We start from the raw sequence: 13,355 nt of genomic DNA on the forward strand, positions 1-13,355 counted from the left end.
TCCCCAAAGTGTCCCTCCAGAACATAAGACACTCTCCTGCTTCAATGGGGTGGAGCTGCATCTTGCATGAACTACATCTTGTCGAAATCAAGTCACGTACCGTTCGTTAGTAACCGTACGATCAAGGATTATCACACCGATTATTCCGTGACTGGACATCGCACACCACACAGTCATCCGTTGAGGGCGAAGAGACTTCTCGATCGCGACAAGAGGATTCTCAGTGCCGCAAATGCGTCAGTTTTGCTTATTGACGAACCCATCCAAATGAAAGTGGGCTTCGTCGCTAAATCAAATCATAAATGCGCATAGTAATTCCCATCATTCCCCCTGGAAGACCGTACATTTCGAACGTCCTAACGCTAACCCTTCAGAGGTTATGACGATTTTATTTCATACAGTTCAATAATCGTCACCGTGTAAAAAGTTTAGCAAACCGAACATTTAATTATCACGATTATAAATGAAATAATCAAGTTAACTGACGATACCTTTCACAGCAGTAAGTTACAAGTTGATGCATAGCAATCGTCTAGAGAGTACTGAATAGCAATAGGAAATTGTTAAAGACACGGAACCGGTACACACAATATAAAGGAGAACAATAAGAAGAAGACTAAAAACAGAAGAAGCTCAAAAATAGCAAGTCGTACAGAAAGGAACTTGCAGGCTATACTGCGCACTACATAGCTTTTGACGCGGTGAAGGGGAAAACAGGTAATGCTGAAAAAATTTATCATCGGCTCAAAAAGTGTAGCTGTGGATATTAACGATGGAAGCGTTTTTATATGCTTTCATAGTTTAAATGGCTTCAGTTGCTGAAACATAAAGTTTTCTCTAATGTGGGAACAAGTTATAAGAATAAGAAGAGTTTTTCCGTTTACTTGTGTCCGCAACTCTGCAGTATTTTAGAAATGACATGTTCCATCCGGACTGTTATTAAATGTATTTATTTATTTTGCCTGTCGAGCTATTCTCAAGTAATAGCTCTAATAACATAACTTGTTAACGAAATTCAGTTTTTAGAAGTACATGATATTCTCAGTCTTTTCTTGCTGGCAATGGCCAGTTCTTTTTAAAGTTAGACGACGTCCTACCTCACGATTAAGTGCGTCGATGAATACTCGCTCTTCTTGAGAGGACAGCGTCCACGTGATAACCGTGTTTACGTATTTCATCTCAAATCCAAAATCGTAATCAGTATGAAATGTCGTAGCACTTCACTAAGAACGAAAATATTATGCACACAAAGTATTGCAGACATCTTCCTTACTAAGATAATTCCTACCAAATTCACGTCCTATTGCTCTCCTATTTATCACGATGCGTGCGCCCTTTGCGACGTTTAACAAATAAAGCTCTCAGAACGTGGTGGTTACAAGTGACCAAAGATAATCTCTGCATTGTCAGGGAAACAGTTCTACCTACATTCCACTGCCATATGTCACGTTACCTAATTAAAACGCAATACTTCTTTAAGACGGTCGTAGTTCTAATGGAAAACTTACTACAAGAATTCATCCACTGTCGTCTCAAAGCGGCAGTAGTCACTGTCTTATCAAAATTATTCGGTCACTCCTGTGTAATGCGGAACTGACCTCTAGTCGTCACGAAAGGAAGTAGGGGGTATTATGTTGTCAGTAGAGAAGCGGAATGGGTTGGTCGGGGAAGGTCAGTCACATTGTATGTGGACTAGTCATTGGATTTAGGCTGAGTAAGAAATCTGTCACGGGAATTTGAACCTTTCCAAAGTTGCCTCAGACGACTGTTGGTGTTGTGACAGTGAAGTGGAAATGCAAAGGAATACTAAAGCTAAATCAATATCAGGCAGACTTCGGGTCTTGACGGATAGGGACTTCTGAGCATTGCGGAGGGTGGTTGTAAGAAATCGCATGAAATCATCTGAAGCAGTCACTCGTGACTTCCAGAGTGCTACCAGTAGTCGAGGTAGGCGCAATGGCTGTACGTAGGGATTTAGGAAGAACGAGACACAGTGGTCGACCAGCCCCTGATAAACTAAACACTTTTGTGGTCAGTGGTAAGCGACGCTCGAAACGGCATTAAGAGCGACGCCAATGGGCAGCGGAAGAAGAGAAGCGAGTGATTTGGAGTGATGAATCATGCTGTAGTCTGAAACAATCCGATGGAAGGGTTTGGCTTGGCGAGTAACAGGAGAATGTTACCTACCTTCATGAGTAATGCCAACAGTGAAAAATGGAGCAGGTGGTGTGACGGTTTGGGAGTGCTTTATTTAGCTCTTCAGAAATTAAGTGCGGAAGGATATGAACACATTGTACACCATTGCGGACTGCCTACAGAACGGGTATAATTCGGAGACGATAACTGTTTGTACCAGCAAGACAATGCACCATATCATAAAGTAACATCTGCGAGGCAATGGTTTCCGAACAATAAAATTCCTAAAAAAAAGGACTGGGCTTCTCATTATCCCGAGCTGAACCGAATGGAACAGCTTTGTGATGAGTTAGAACATCGACTTCGACCGAGACCCGAGCGTCCAACACCACTACCTTCCCTGGTTTCGGCTCATGCGGGAGAATGGACTGCCGATCCTACACAGTTATTTGGATCCTTCATCGAAAGTGTCTTAAGCAAACTGCCAGCCGTAATAAAGATGCCGGGTGGAAAAATCCTATATGAATGTCTACTAGCAGGTGTCCAGATGCTTTTGAAAATATAGTGCATAGGTTGATCACCAGGGCTTCAGTTGTTATATAAGTGTGCGACGTCAACACGCGAGGAGAACGTCAGCGAATTTTGTTGATGTTTCTATAAGATGTCGCGATGAAGTAACTCCAACATATTCATATACCGAAAGCTTTGTGTGTTGATCGTATGGAAATACTTCAGTGTGTTGTAATATTAAAACAAATTTAAATATCAGATATATACGTTTCTGGCGAGTTGATATCGTCATGGAGGTCCTTACTGAAGCTGACATAATTAAGCTGTGACTTCTAAATGTGTATCTAAATACTAAAATTGGAGTGAAAAGACAGTAGAAGGATTTACTTACTAAGTTTTTCTTTTCTTTGTGTCGGCTTACCATGAATAGCCACTATGACGCTCAGCATGCTTCTTATATATGTGTCTTTAAAACTCAGTTGGTTCTTTCAGAAATTTATGTTGTTACTGCTGTTACTTGAGAACGATACATTAGCTAAAATTCCTGCCATAAATAATCAACTTTAATAACAGTCCAGACAGCAAATGTTATCATTTCCAAAACAAGGAAAACAATGAAATTTGTCCTTCTTGTTATCAAAGTGCTGCGTTTGGGCAGTCAACTCTACGGAGCTACTAGCGGGAAGTGACCGGCAGAGCACACCTAGCACGTACCCCCAGCGTTGTACCTTGGGGTTGAGATCGGAGCCCTGCTGCATGAGGGTGCCGATGGTGAACCAGAAGCTGTTGGCGAGCGAGAACTGGTTCTCGATGAGGTCGTTCTCCGTGTCGCAGGGGTGCGGGTTGTGCCACTCGTAGGGCGAGAACCGGGCCACCACGAACATGGTGATGGAGACGAGAACGTAGGCGGCCAGCACGTACAGCCAGATCTCGACGGCCAGCGGGTTCATGAACGAGAAGAGGCGCGTCGGCGCGCTCGTGGGGACCTGCCGGGAACCGCAAGCTACATGCCGTCAGTAGTGCCTCCCGGCCCCGCCAGGGTCGCGCGCTACACTCCACAGAGTGGAGGTGTGGCAACAGCAAGCAGATTAGTCGAGCACGTACTGCTCCCACCAGTGTAACAACACAAGGTGCGAATAAAAAAAAAGCTGTGGAAAAATTCCGTTAAGTCACACAACACATCCAACACTCTTATTCAATGTGGTTCTTTCAGGAAAAGGAGCAACAGGAAACCACGAATCAAACAGTTACAACAATTGTAAACAGTTTCTTCACCAAATAAGAAGGCTTTTAGTTGTTCACAAGTCTGAGTTTGTTACGGCTGAGCTCTGTATTTCAACGTATAGAACTCGAAAAGCTATGTGAATCACGTTTTTTGATTCATAGTTGTTATTTATCTCCCCTGAAGATTGATTTGAATTACGGACAAGAGAGATCGTGTTTTCAAGATAATCTATGGCTCTTTAATAGTATTTTCAAATCACCTGTTTAGTAAAACATATTTCTTTGGTGCACAAATTTAGGAATTTGTATTGGAATTGTGAACTACATAGGTGTCTCAACAGATCTGTTGAGGTCCGCACGAATCCCCCCATCGGAGGTTCGAGCCCTCCCTCGGGCATGGGTGTGTATGTTGTCCTTAGCGTAAGTTACAGAAAGTTAGATTAAGTAGTGGGTAAGGTTTGGGGCCGATTACCTCAGCAGTTTGGTCCCTATAAGATCTCACCACAAATTTCCAAATTTCCAGATCTGTTGGGTGGCCGTATCTATAACAACTATATCATTTATTTTAAACTAAATTAGAACACAAAAACTGCCCTGTTTCATGTTTCAAGTAGTAAATTTCTACAATACAGTAAGTACCACTATTACATTATTACATACATATAATAACAGCTTAAATCAAAACCATCTGAAATGAGCAGGTAACTAACAGAAAATATCATAGGTACACAACCTAATAAAAGTTCACTGAGTATTGACCTACTGTCTCCGATACAGTTTCCCTGCCCATGTGCCATTCACTGCCCTTTTACTCAATCTCAGCATCTCGAGCAAACCCATCCGTAGTCTACTATAAACGCAAACACGTCCGACGTGAGCGACTGTCAACCGACAAACATGAACAACTTCGCGGCCTATGACACTACCTACATCACATAGAAAAACTAATGCGATAACTGCTAATACAAAAGGTTATTTGGTACAGTGTTTGTGAAATGAAGCTTTTCGAGAAACGAGAGAAAAATGAGCACACTCAAGAGAGTAAAAAATGCATTGCAAGTCCAACCAAGAATGTTAACATGAACCGAAACTGGTAAAGCCAATGAGAAAAGAAAGGGAAACATAAGAAGCAAGTTCATTATACAGGGTGTTTCGAAATTTATACCGAACGTCTTGGAGGGCGTGTAGAAAGTGGTGTGTAAGAAAATGAGGAGAGGAACCCACGCCGCAAAGGTAATCTAACGACGCTACAGTGAGTCAAAGTTAAAGGCGTTGGCACCTGTATATGTATCTACATACAGGGTAATTCCATGATGACGTTACACTCTTTCAGGGATTATGGAGAAGGATAATTGCATCAGATTAAGGTAAGGTGTCTGTACAGGAAACGAACTAGTGAACGGTATAAGCGAAAATCTTTTTCATACCTCAGACAAGTAATACATATACCGGTAATGTTGTTTTTAAGATTGTAGGGTAGGCAAGTTTCAGAGGTGATAGAATGGACCAAAACAAGAAAAAAAGGCCATTAAACATAGGCTTTAAAACGTATTTCTTAAGAGCTATAAGCACTTGCTGCACAATAGCGAAGATGAACACGTACTGAGACCTCATTTCAGAGCCTACCTTTACTACACATTTTTTTTCCTTTTTTCGGCCCTACAATTTTAGCAACACGACCACAGGTATGTGTATTCCATTTTGGGAGGCAGCAGAACAATTTTCACTTATAATTTTCTACTCGTTCGTCTATGGACGAGAATTCCTTTACTCGAATTTGTACATTTACCCTTCTTCATCATCCCTGAAAGTTTTTAACGTCATCATCATCCCCAAACGTTTCTAACATCTTCATGGACTCACCCTGTGTATAAAGTACATATACACGTGCCAGCAACTATAACTTCGATGTACAATAGCTTCGTTGGATGAGGTTTCCGGACACGGGTTCCTATCCTCATTCTGTTCCGCAAGAAACCTTCCACATCACCTCCACGTTTGTTTGTGTAATTTTGAAACACCCTGTGTATAGTTAATATTTTCGTCAAATTCAAACCATCTGTTGAAGTATTATCCGCCCACGAAAGATAACTGCAAAATTTATCTGTGTTCACAAGTACGTATATTATTACAGCTCGCGAAGAGGCAGTTCATTTATTGAAAAAAAAAAGTATAATCCGTCTATTTATGTCTATTGAAGTATCGATACCGTATCAATGACATGAACTGGTATCAGTGAAACCAATGACTGAGATATTTGCCAAGATTTGTTCAGTTTTTCAGTCGTCGTGACAAATGCAGACTAACTGAACGTATCAAACTTCACTGGAAAATTTGCATTGTCATAATACGTAAAGTCTGTGCAAACAGTCAGTACTACCGACAGATATAGTCCAGAGATTTTCGACGTACATGTCAAGTATTTTATTTTCGGTTTTGTTACCCTGTGGCATTATATTTGAAAGCAGAAAAATGATTCGTCGCTAATGTTGTTACAATCCTTCTGGAAAGATATTCAAGTCTAATCGATTTGTCCACCTTTCATTGAATTTCAGTCAAAACGAGTTTGAATCGGATAAATCTCGGTTTTCAAGCAGCGTCACCGAGCGAGGTGGCGCAGTGGTTAGCACACTGGACTCGCATTCGGGAGGACGACGGTTCAATCCCGCATCCAGCCATCCTTATTTAGATTATCCGTGATTTCCCTAAATCGCTCCCGGCAAATGCCGGGATGGTTCCATTGAAAGGGCACGGCCGACTTCCTTCCCGTCCTTCCCTAATCCGATGAGACCGATGTCCGTGCTGTCTCGTCTCCTCACCCAAACAACCGAAACCAAGAAGCGTCAGCTCAGACAAAATTCTCGAACATTCAACAGTTGTCGCCACCAACGTAACAGGGATTAAAACTTCTCACTTTCGAGATAGGAAAGATGTCCCCACCTGACTGGCAGTGACAGTTATCTCGATTGACGCGGTGTGAAAACAGAGAATCTTTTATCCAGTAATGGAGCTGCGAAAGACTGAGAGTACCTAATAACTGTAAACGTAGTGCAGATTTGCCTTCAGCAGGCTAGTACTGTCTTATTTGTAACTGTGAAACTCGTGGAGGTTGAGAGGTAGTGAGACAGGCAGGATGCGGACGGTGGTTGGGGCGCTACCTTGGGGTTGACTCCGGAGCCCTGTCGCAGCAGAGTTCCCGTGACGAACCAGAGGCTGTTGGAGAGCGAGAACTGGTTGACGAGGAAGTCGGGGGTGCGCCACGGCCGCGGGTTGCGCCACTCGTAGGGCGAGAAGCGGGCGAGCGCGAACAGCGACAGGCAGGCGAGCAGGAAGGCCCCCACCACCAGGCACCAGATGTCCAGCGCCAGCGGGTCCAGGAACGTGAAGAACGTGGACTCCTTGTCCGTCGGCACCTGCGCACACGCCCTGCCACAGCCTGCTCCGCTGCTGCACTGCCACCACCCCCGCTGGTGGGCGCCCCAGCTGTTCAAGTGTCACGTGTCCAGGGCCGCACCTATGGGAGGCTGCGCCCCTGGCAACTGTGCGAAAACATCCCCTTCCCTACCCCTCCGTAAAAAAGGCTGTTACAGCTCGAGAGCCAGAGGTCCGCAGCCGGGAGCCCGCAGGCACAGGTGGCCAGGGGTGGACAACGACTGGCATCGGAGCAAGTTACGCAGCCGTGCGTTAAGCACATGGCACACGGACCGTGCATCCGAACGTTGAGCGTTGAGCGTGGAATAGCGTGGAATAGCACGTTCGGGAGTCTTTCCGAACGTGCAGAGCAATATCTGGCATGTCATATATTCTGAGCGTGCGTCTGACCGTTGACCAATGAGCCACCAACGTCACACGCACGCTGTCTCCCTTCAGTACAGAGCTGTGAGGCGCCATATTGGCATTCATTTCAAGCCTATATGTATATATGCCGTTTCTGACCACCAGAAAATTGAGAATCCTTGGAAAACCAGTTGCTAGTCGTGTGATTCGTTCCAATAAAAGAATGAGAAACATCATATTCGTGGCAAAAGAATTATTGTAACTTGCGTATTATGAGAGTAGGCTGTTTGAAGCCAGCGACACACTGAAGATCTATCCAAAACGCATTTTTTTGGTACAATTTGTTATAGTAAAACTTCAATTAGTAACATATCTACGATTAAGGTTTTCTGCCGGAACTAACATACTATGATTAGACATCTGCAGTGTGTATTTAGTTTGATGGGGCGGAGGTTCGCGTCTTGCCACTTCCAAAAGTTTTTTCCTAACATTCGTGTTTTTATTGGGTTCTGGTACTTTATTATTAGTTTAATATAAGTATATTCTATAATATTTGATGTTATGTAAATATAAGTTCAATTTTTTTTTTTAGGGGTGACTTTGTCCAATTGGCTTAATCTACAGGACAGCTTGCGCTGCTTGTATAAAAATATTTTGCCCCTTTTACTTTTACGCTTCAATTCACATGTTGTAAATATTGTGCTACTGGGTAGGAACAATGATAAAGTAAGACTGACCTTGGGGTTTTACTAAAATGTAGGAATGATGAAATAATGTTTATCTTATGCGGAGAAGTATTCCAAATTTGTACGGCACTGTTTGTAATGGAACTTTTATAAAACTGTGTCATTATTGATTGGACATGGTACTTTCCTTTCCTTGGACGATGGAGGAAATGTGCGTTTTAATAGAGCTAACGTGGGAATTTTACGCGCGCCCGGTGAGTAAACAATGTGATTTACGAAATAGAAACGTCCCTCAACTGCCGCTGGAGTGCTTTGCGATCGCGTGTACCACGTTGAGGCCCACGTACCGTATGCACGAGTCGCATCGTTCCTGAAAGTTCAGCAGCACGTTGAACTTTGCGCGCTCAACGTTAACGTTCGACAGCACGGTGTGTGTGCCGACGGCTTTAGCGTACGCGACTAAACTGCACCGATCGGGTGCACGCAGCCAGGGGTGGCCGAGTGCACAGAATGGGTGGAATAGGACCACCTGCCGGATAGCCTATACTGGCTGCACCTTCCCCAGGCCAGAGTGAGGGGTGACCAGGGTGCAGCCTATGGCATAGCGTTGGAACAGCCTGCCCTAAACCCAGCTCCATCCAAAACATTTCCACACAGTTTAACAAAATTGTACATATAACATATAAAAGAGAAACATTATTTAAAAATACTCATTGTATTAACTATACTGTTAAAATATGCTACACTTAACAATAAATACATTACTGAAACACATAACAAATAACTGAACATAATTTTTTTCTTGAGTTTGGAACTTTAGAGAAACCTATACCTTAATGTTAATGGTACTTACTGAACATTATTATCTGGCTGAAACCATATACAGAACTGTTGACGTCCTGACTTGTTTACAGGATGTGATTTTTTTTGTGACTCGTTATTATTGTTGAATCAACTGGAAGCAAATTACAGCAACAGCTGCAAATTTGTTTCCTGACACAGACTTTTTTCAAGTGGTTATGAGCGTGGCATTGTGGAATCTGCATCTGTGTACCTAGATATCGCTAGGCTCATAGCCAACTGAAAATGGCCCTTATGGCTGAAGCTGGTGGTAGTGCTATGAAATAAAATTGCAACTGGTAATTTGTTTCTTATTACTTACTATAGTTGCAAACACCTGCAACTCTCACGTTCAACATGTCGGACAGAAAGAAAATTATATCATCTGCTCCCTTTTAATATTGACCATTACAGTTCTCCTTCTGCTGATTGTTCAGTGAAGTATTTACGAGAAGAGGTCACCGAGGTAATGTACGTTCTCACATATTTTTTATCATGACGACTGTTGAAAACAGACTTTAGTCGGTGAGAAACAAAAAGTTTACGTGGCAGCCACCGGAGTTTGATTTTCTCAGTTGTGAGGCATGCGCCGTACAAATACCGAACATGACGTTTTGCCTGATGTACAATATGGAAGAAATTTTAAATGCATTACATGCAATATTGTACTTAATTTATTAAATAGATATGAGAGAAAAGGAACTCTGTAACTGAATGGTGATGCATGGGAAAATGAGAAATATTAAAGCTACGATAGGCTGGTTACCAAATAAGACACTTGTCACAATAGCAGTGCGGTGTTTCCAACATAGACTATCCTTGCCTTGCTCAACATCATGCAAAACAGCAGTTATTATCGGCAGGAACATCAATGAACAACTGTTATAGTATCTTTAATCATTCACAGGAGACTTATTGTTACACTGTATTTATTTGCACTGCAAAATGTATCCGTCTGACTCTCACACTCAAGTTTTTAGTCTTGTTATGGTGATTTTTTGTGAGTCTTTTATGCCAGAGATCATCTCACTACTTCGACGCCACAGCTCTGTGTGGATCATAAACCTATTCATAGCTGAATGAGATACAACGTGCTATCGATTAATCGCTGAAATCTGTATGTCGTCTCTCACAACCTGCCAGAATCAGTGTAGTGAGCAGAATAGGATGGATGAAATTTTGGTTTGCAACATTCCCTCCGTGCCTACTTCCCTGCTGAACTCGGGACCTTTGCCTTCGCGGGCAAGTGCTCTATCGCATGCCGGCGAAAGGTACAGATACCGAATTTGAGTCTAGGTCGGGCACATAGTTTCAATCTGCGATGAAGTGTAATACGTACGTCATAATGACAACGCACGACATCAGACGATACATACGGAGCGTCACGAGCTTGACAGAAACTCATATTACTGTACCTCCTACTTACCGGTACTTTCCAAATGTGCCACTTAGGAGCGAAATAAAGATGCTAAGGTTAATGTCTGACGCACCTCTGTACTTTCAATTAAGAATGCAGACAGTTCTACTCAAAGTACATCTCAAACCTGAAAGGAACGCTAGGGTATTGACTAGTTGTGAGGTATCTTCGAGATTTAGGAACTGAATACGACCCAAGTAGTTTAAAAGTGCTAATAGAGTGAACTAAAAAGCGGGTTCATTTGAGAGGATGAAGATGTACATCAAAAGTATATTCTATAATTTGAAACATAGGTTGTACCGAAATTCTCTGTAGCATTTTTTCGGAGGCAGATACCTCTAGGTCAAATACTTCTGCTGACACAATAGTCGAGGGGAAATCATACCACTTCATGCTGCAACAGTTAAATGTAGTGCTAAATCACATGGAGAGTTTTACTGATCGCGTCAATACACAAGGCAGGAAATATAGGCTGCTCAGCCAGAACATGATGACCACTATCTAATAGCCGGTATGCCTATCCTGGCACGGAAAGAGCGGCGACACGTCGTGAAATGGAAGCAGTGAGACATTGTTACGCCGCTGGAGGGAGTTGGCACAACACATGGACATACACAATTCCCGTAAATTCTGCGGAAAGGGGCCGATGAGCTCTGACGCCACGTTCAATCACATACCGGATGTGTTCGATCGGATTCAAAGCTGGCGAGGTGGGGGCCCAGCGTATCAACTGGAACTCGCCACTGTTTTCTTCGAACCACTCCATTGAACTTCTAGCCTTGTGACGTGGCGCATTATTTTGTTGAAAAATGCCACTACCGTCGGAAAACATGATCTCTGGTCTGCAATCAGCGAACGGTATTCCTTGACGGTCAAGGTGCCTTGCACGAGCTCCACTGGACTCATGGATACCCACGTAAAGGTTCCCCAGAGCATAATGGAGCCGCCGCCAGCTTGTCTCCATCCTGCAGTATGAGTGTCAAAGAGCTTTTCCCCTGGAAGTCGATGGATTCGCGCCCTCCCATGGCATCACGAAGAAGGTACCGGGATTAATGAGACCATGCAACGATCTGCCACTATGCCAGCGTCCAGTGCTGATGGTCACGAGCCAATTTATGTCTTAGTTACCGATGTCGTGGCGTTAATATTGTGACATACATGGGTCGTCGGCCGCGGACGCCCATCGTTGGGAGGGTTTGGTGCAGCTGCCCAGCTGTATAGTCTGAATTTACACCCTCCATAGTGCGTTGCCTGTCCTGTTCTGCCAGTCTGCCCAGCCTACGACGTCTGACATTTGTAATGACGGCAGGCCACCCAAACTCACGACGTCAGGACGCGGTTTCGCCATGTGTTGAAGACACTCATCACAGCTCTCCTCGAACACCCGACAAGTCGTTCAGTTTCCAAAATGCTCTTGCCGAGGCTCCGGGCCATCGCAGTCTGTCCTCTGTGAAACTCATATAGATCGCGCACTTTCTCTAATCTACACATGCACAGCACTTTCACTGATATCGCATGCGCCGTGACTGTGCCTGGCTGGCAGTTATTCCTCGCCAGGTGACGCTGCTATCGCCTGGACTGCTTTATATCGATAGTAGTTTGGTGGTCACAATGTTCTGGCTGATCAGTGTAACCAAATGAATGACCCACATCACTGACGTCGGTTTGGAGTTGGATTTACAGGTAGGAATATATTCATCGATGGAACGCTATGAATTGAATCGAAGGAAACGTAATATTGATACATAGAATGGAATCAGATAATATTGTTTTTATGAAACACAACTGGATGTTTATTCACTTGAAATACTGAGTGCTAACGAAGGAGGATATCAAACTGATTCCTTATTTATGGATATCCAGAAGGCTTTTGACACAGTTCTTAGTAACTGTAGAAAACTCGTCGAGTGAAAAAGAAGCCGTATCTGGGGCTGCCTTAAGAAAGTGTTATAGACACTCTGAGGTTCCTAATTTATGTAAACGATTTATGAGACAATCTGAACAGAAATCTTAAATTGTTTGCAGATGACATGTCTTCTACTGCCTTCTAAAATCATCAGAAGATGAAAGTCAATTGCGAAATGATTTAGACACATTATCTGTATGGAGCGAGAAGTGGCAATTGACTCTAATAAAGCATAAAGAGTCTTAGGTCATCCACATGAGTGCTATAACTGATCAGTCAAATTTCAGTTATACATTCTATAGCACAAATTTAAGGCCTGTAGATTCAACTAAATACCGAATGGTTACAATTGCAAGCATTTTAATTTGAACTGGTCACAAAGAAAATGTGCTGGAGAACGTGAAAGAAAGACTGGGTTCTACTGCCAAAACACTTAGAAGATGAACAAATTTACTAAAGAGATTGCCTACATTTCTTTGTTCGCCGTTTTCTGTAGTACTGCTGCGGGGTATGGAATCCTTACCAGATAGGACAGACGGAGGACATCAAAAAGTTCAAAGAGAGGCTGCTCGTTTTGTACTATCACGAACACGAGCAGAGGGTGTCACGGATACGATAGGTGAAATGGGACGCCATCATTAAAGCAAAGGCGTTTTCGTTGCGGCGATATCTTTCAGTCTCCAACGTTCTCCTCTGAATGATAAAATATTTCGTTTACTCCCCCCACACGGCCACCTACTTAGGGACAAACGGCCATTATAAAAAAAAAGAAAGGAGTCAGAGCTCGCACGGCAAGTGTTAAGTGTTCGTTTCTGCCACGTGCCACTGGAGACAGAAACGATAGAGAAATATTCCGAAA

General features: G+C 43.2%; 1 protein-coding gene across 1 annotated transcript in view; it reads right to left on the reverse strand.

Annotated features, from left to right (window-relative positions):
- LOC126456503 (glutamate receptor ionotropic, kainate 1) overlaps positions 1-13,355 on the reverse strand; it is a 338,468-nt gene that overhangs the window by 95,073 nt on the left and 230,040 nt on the right. Inside the window, exon 11 of the mRNA XM_050092256.1 lies at positions 3,375-3,632. Coding sequence (XP_049948213.1) covers positions 3,375-3,632 — 258 coding nt within the window. The remainder of the gene's footprint in view (positions 1-3,374; positions 3,633-13,355) is intronic.

This window comes from Schistocerca serialis, chromosome 1 (assembly GCF_023864345.2).
Source record: "Schistocerca serialis cubense isolate TAMUIC-IGC-003099 chromosome 1, iqSchSeri2.2, whole genome shotgun sequence".
NCBI classification, from domain to species: domain Eukaryota; kingdom Metazoa; phylum Arthropoda; class Insecta; order Orthoptera; family Acrididae; genus Schistocerca; species Schistocerca serialis.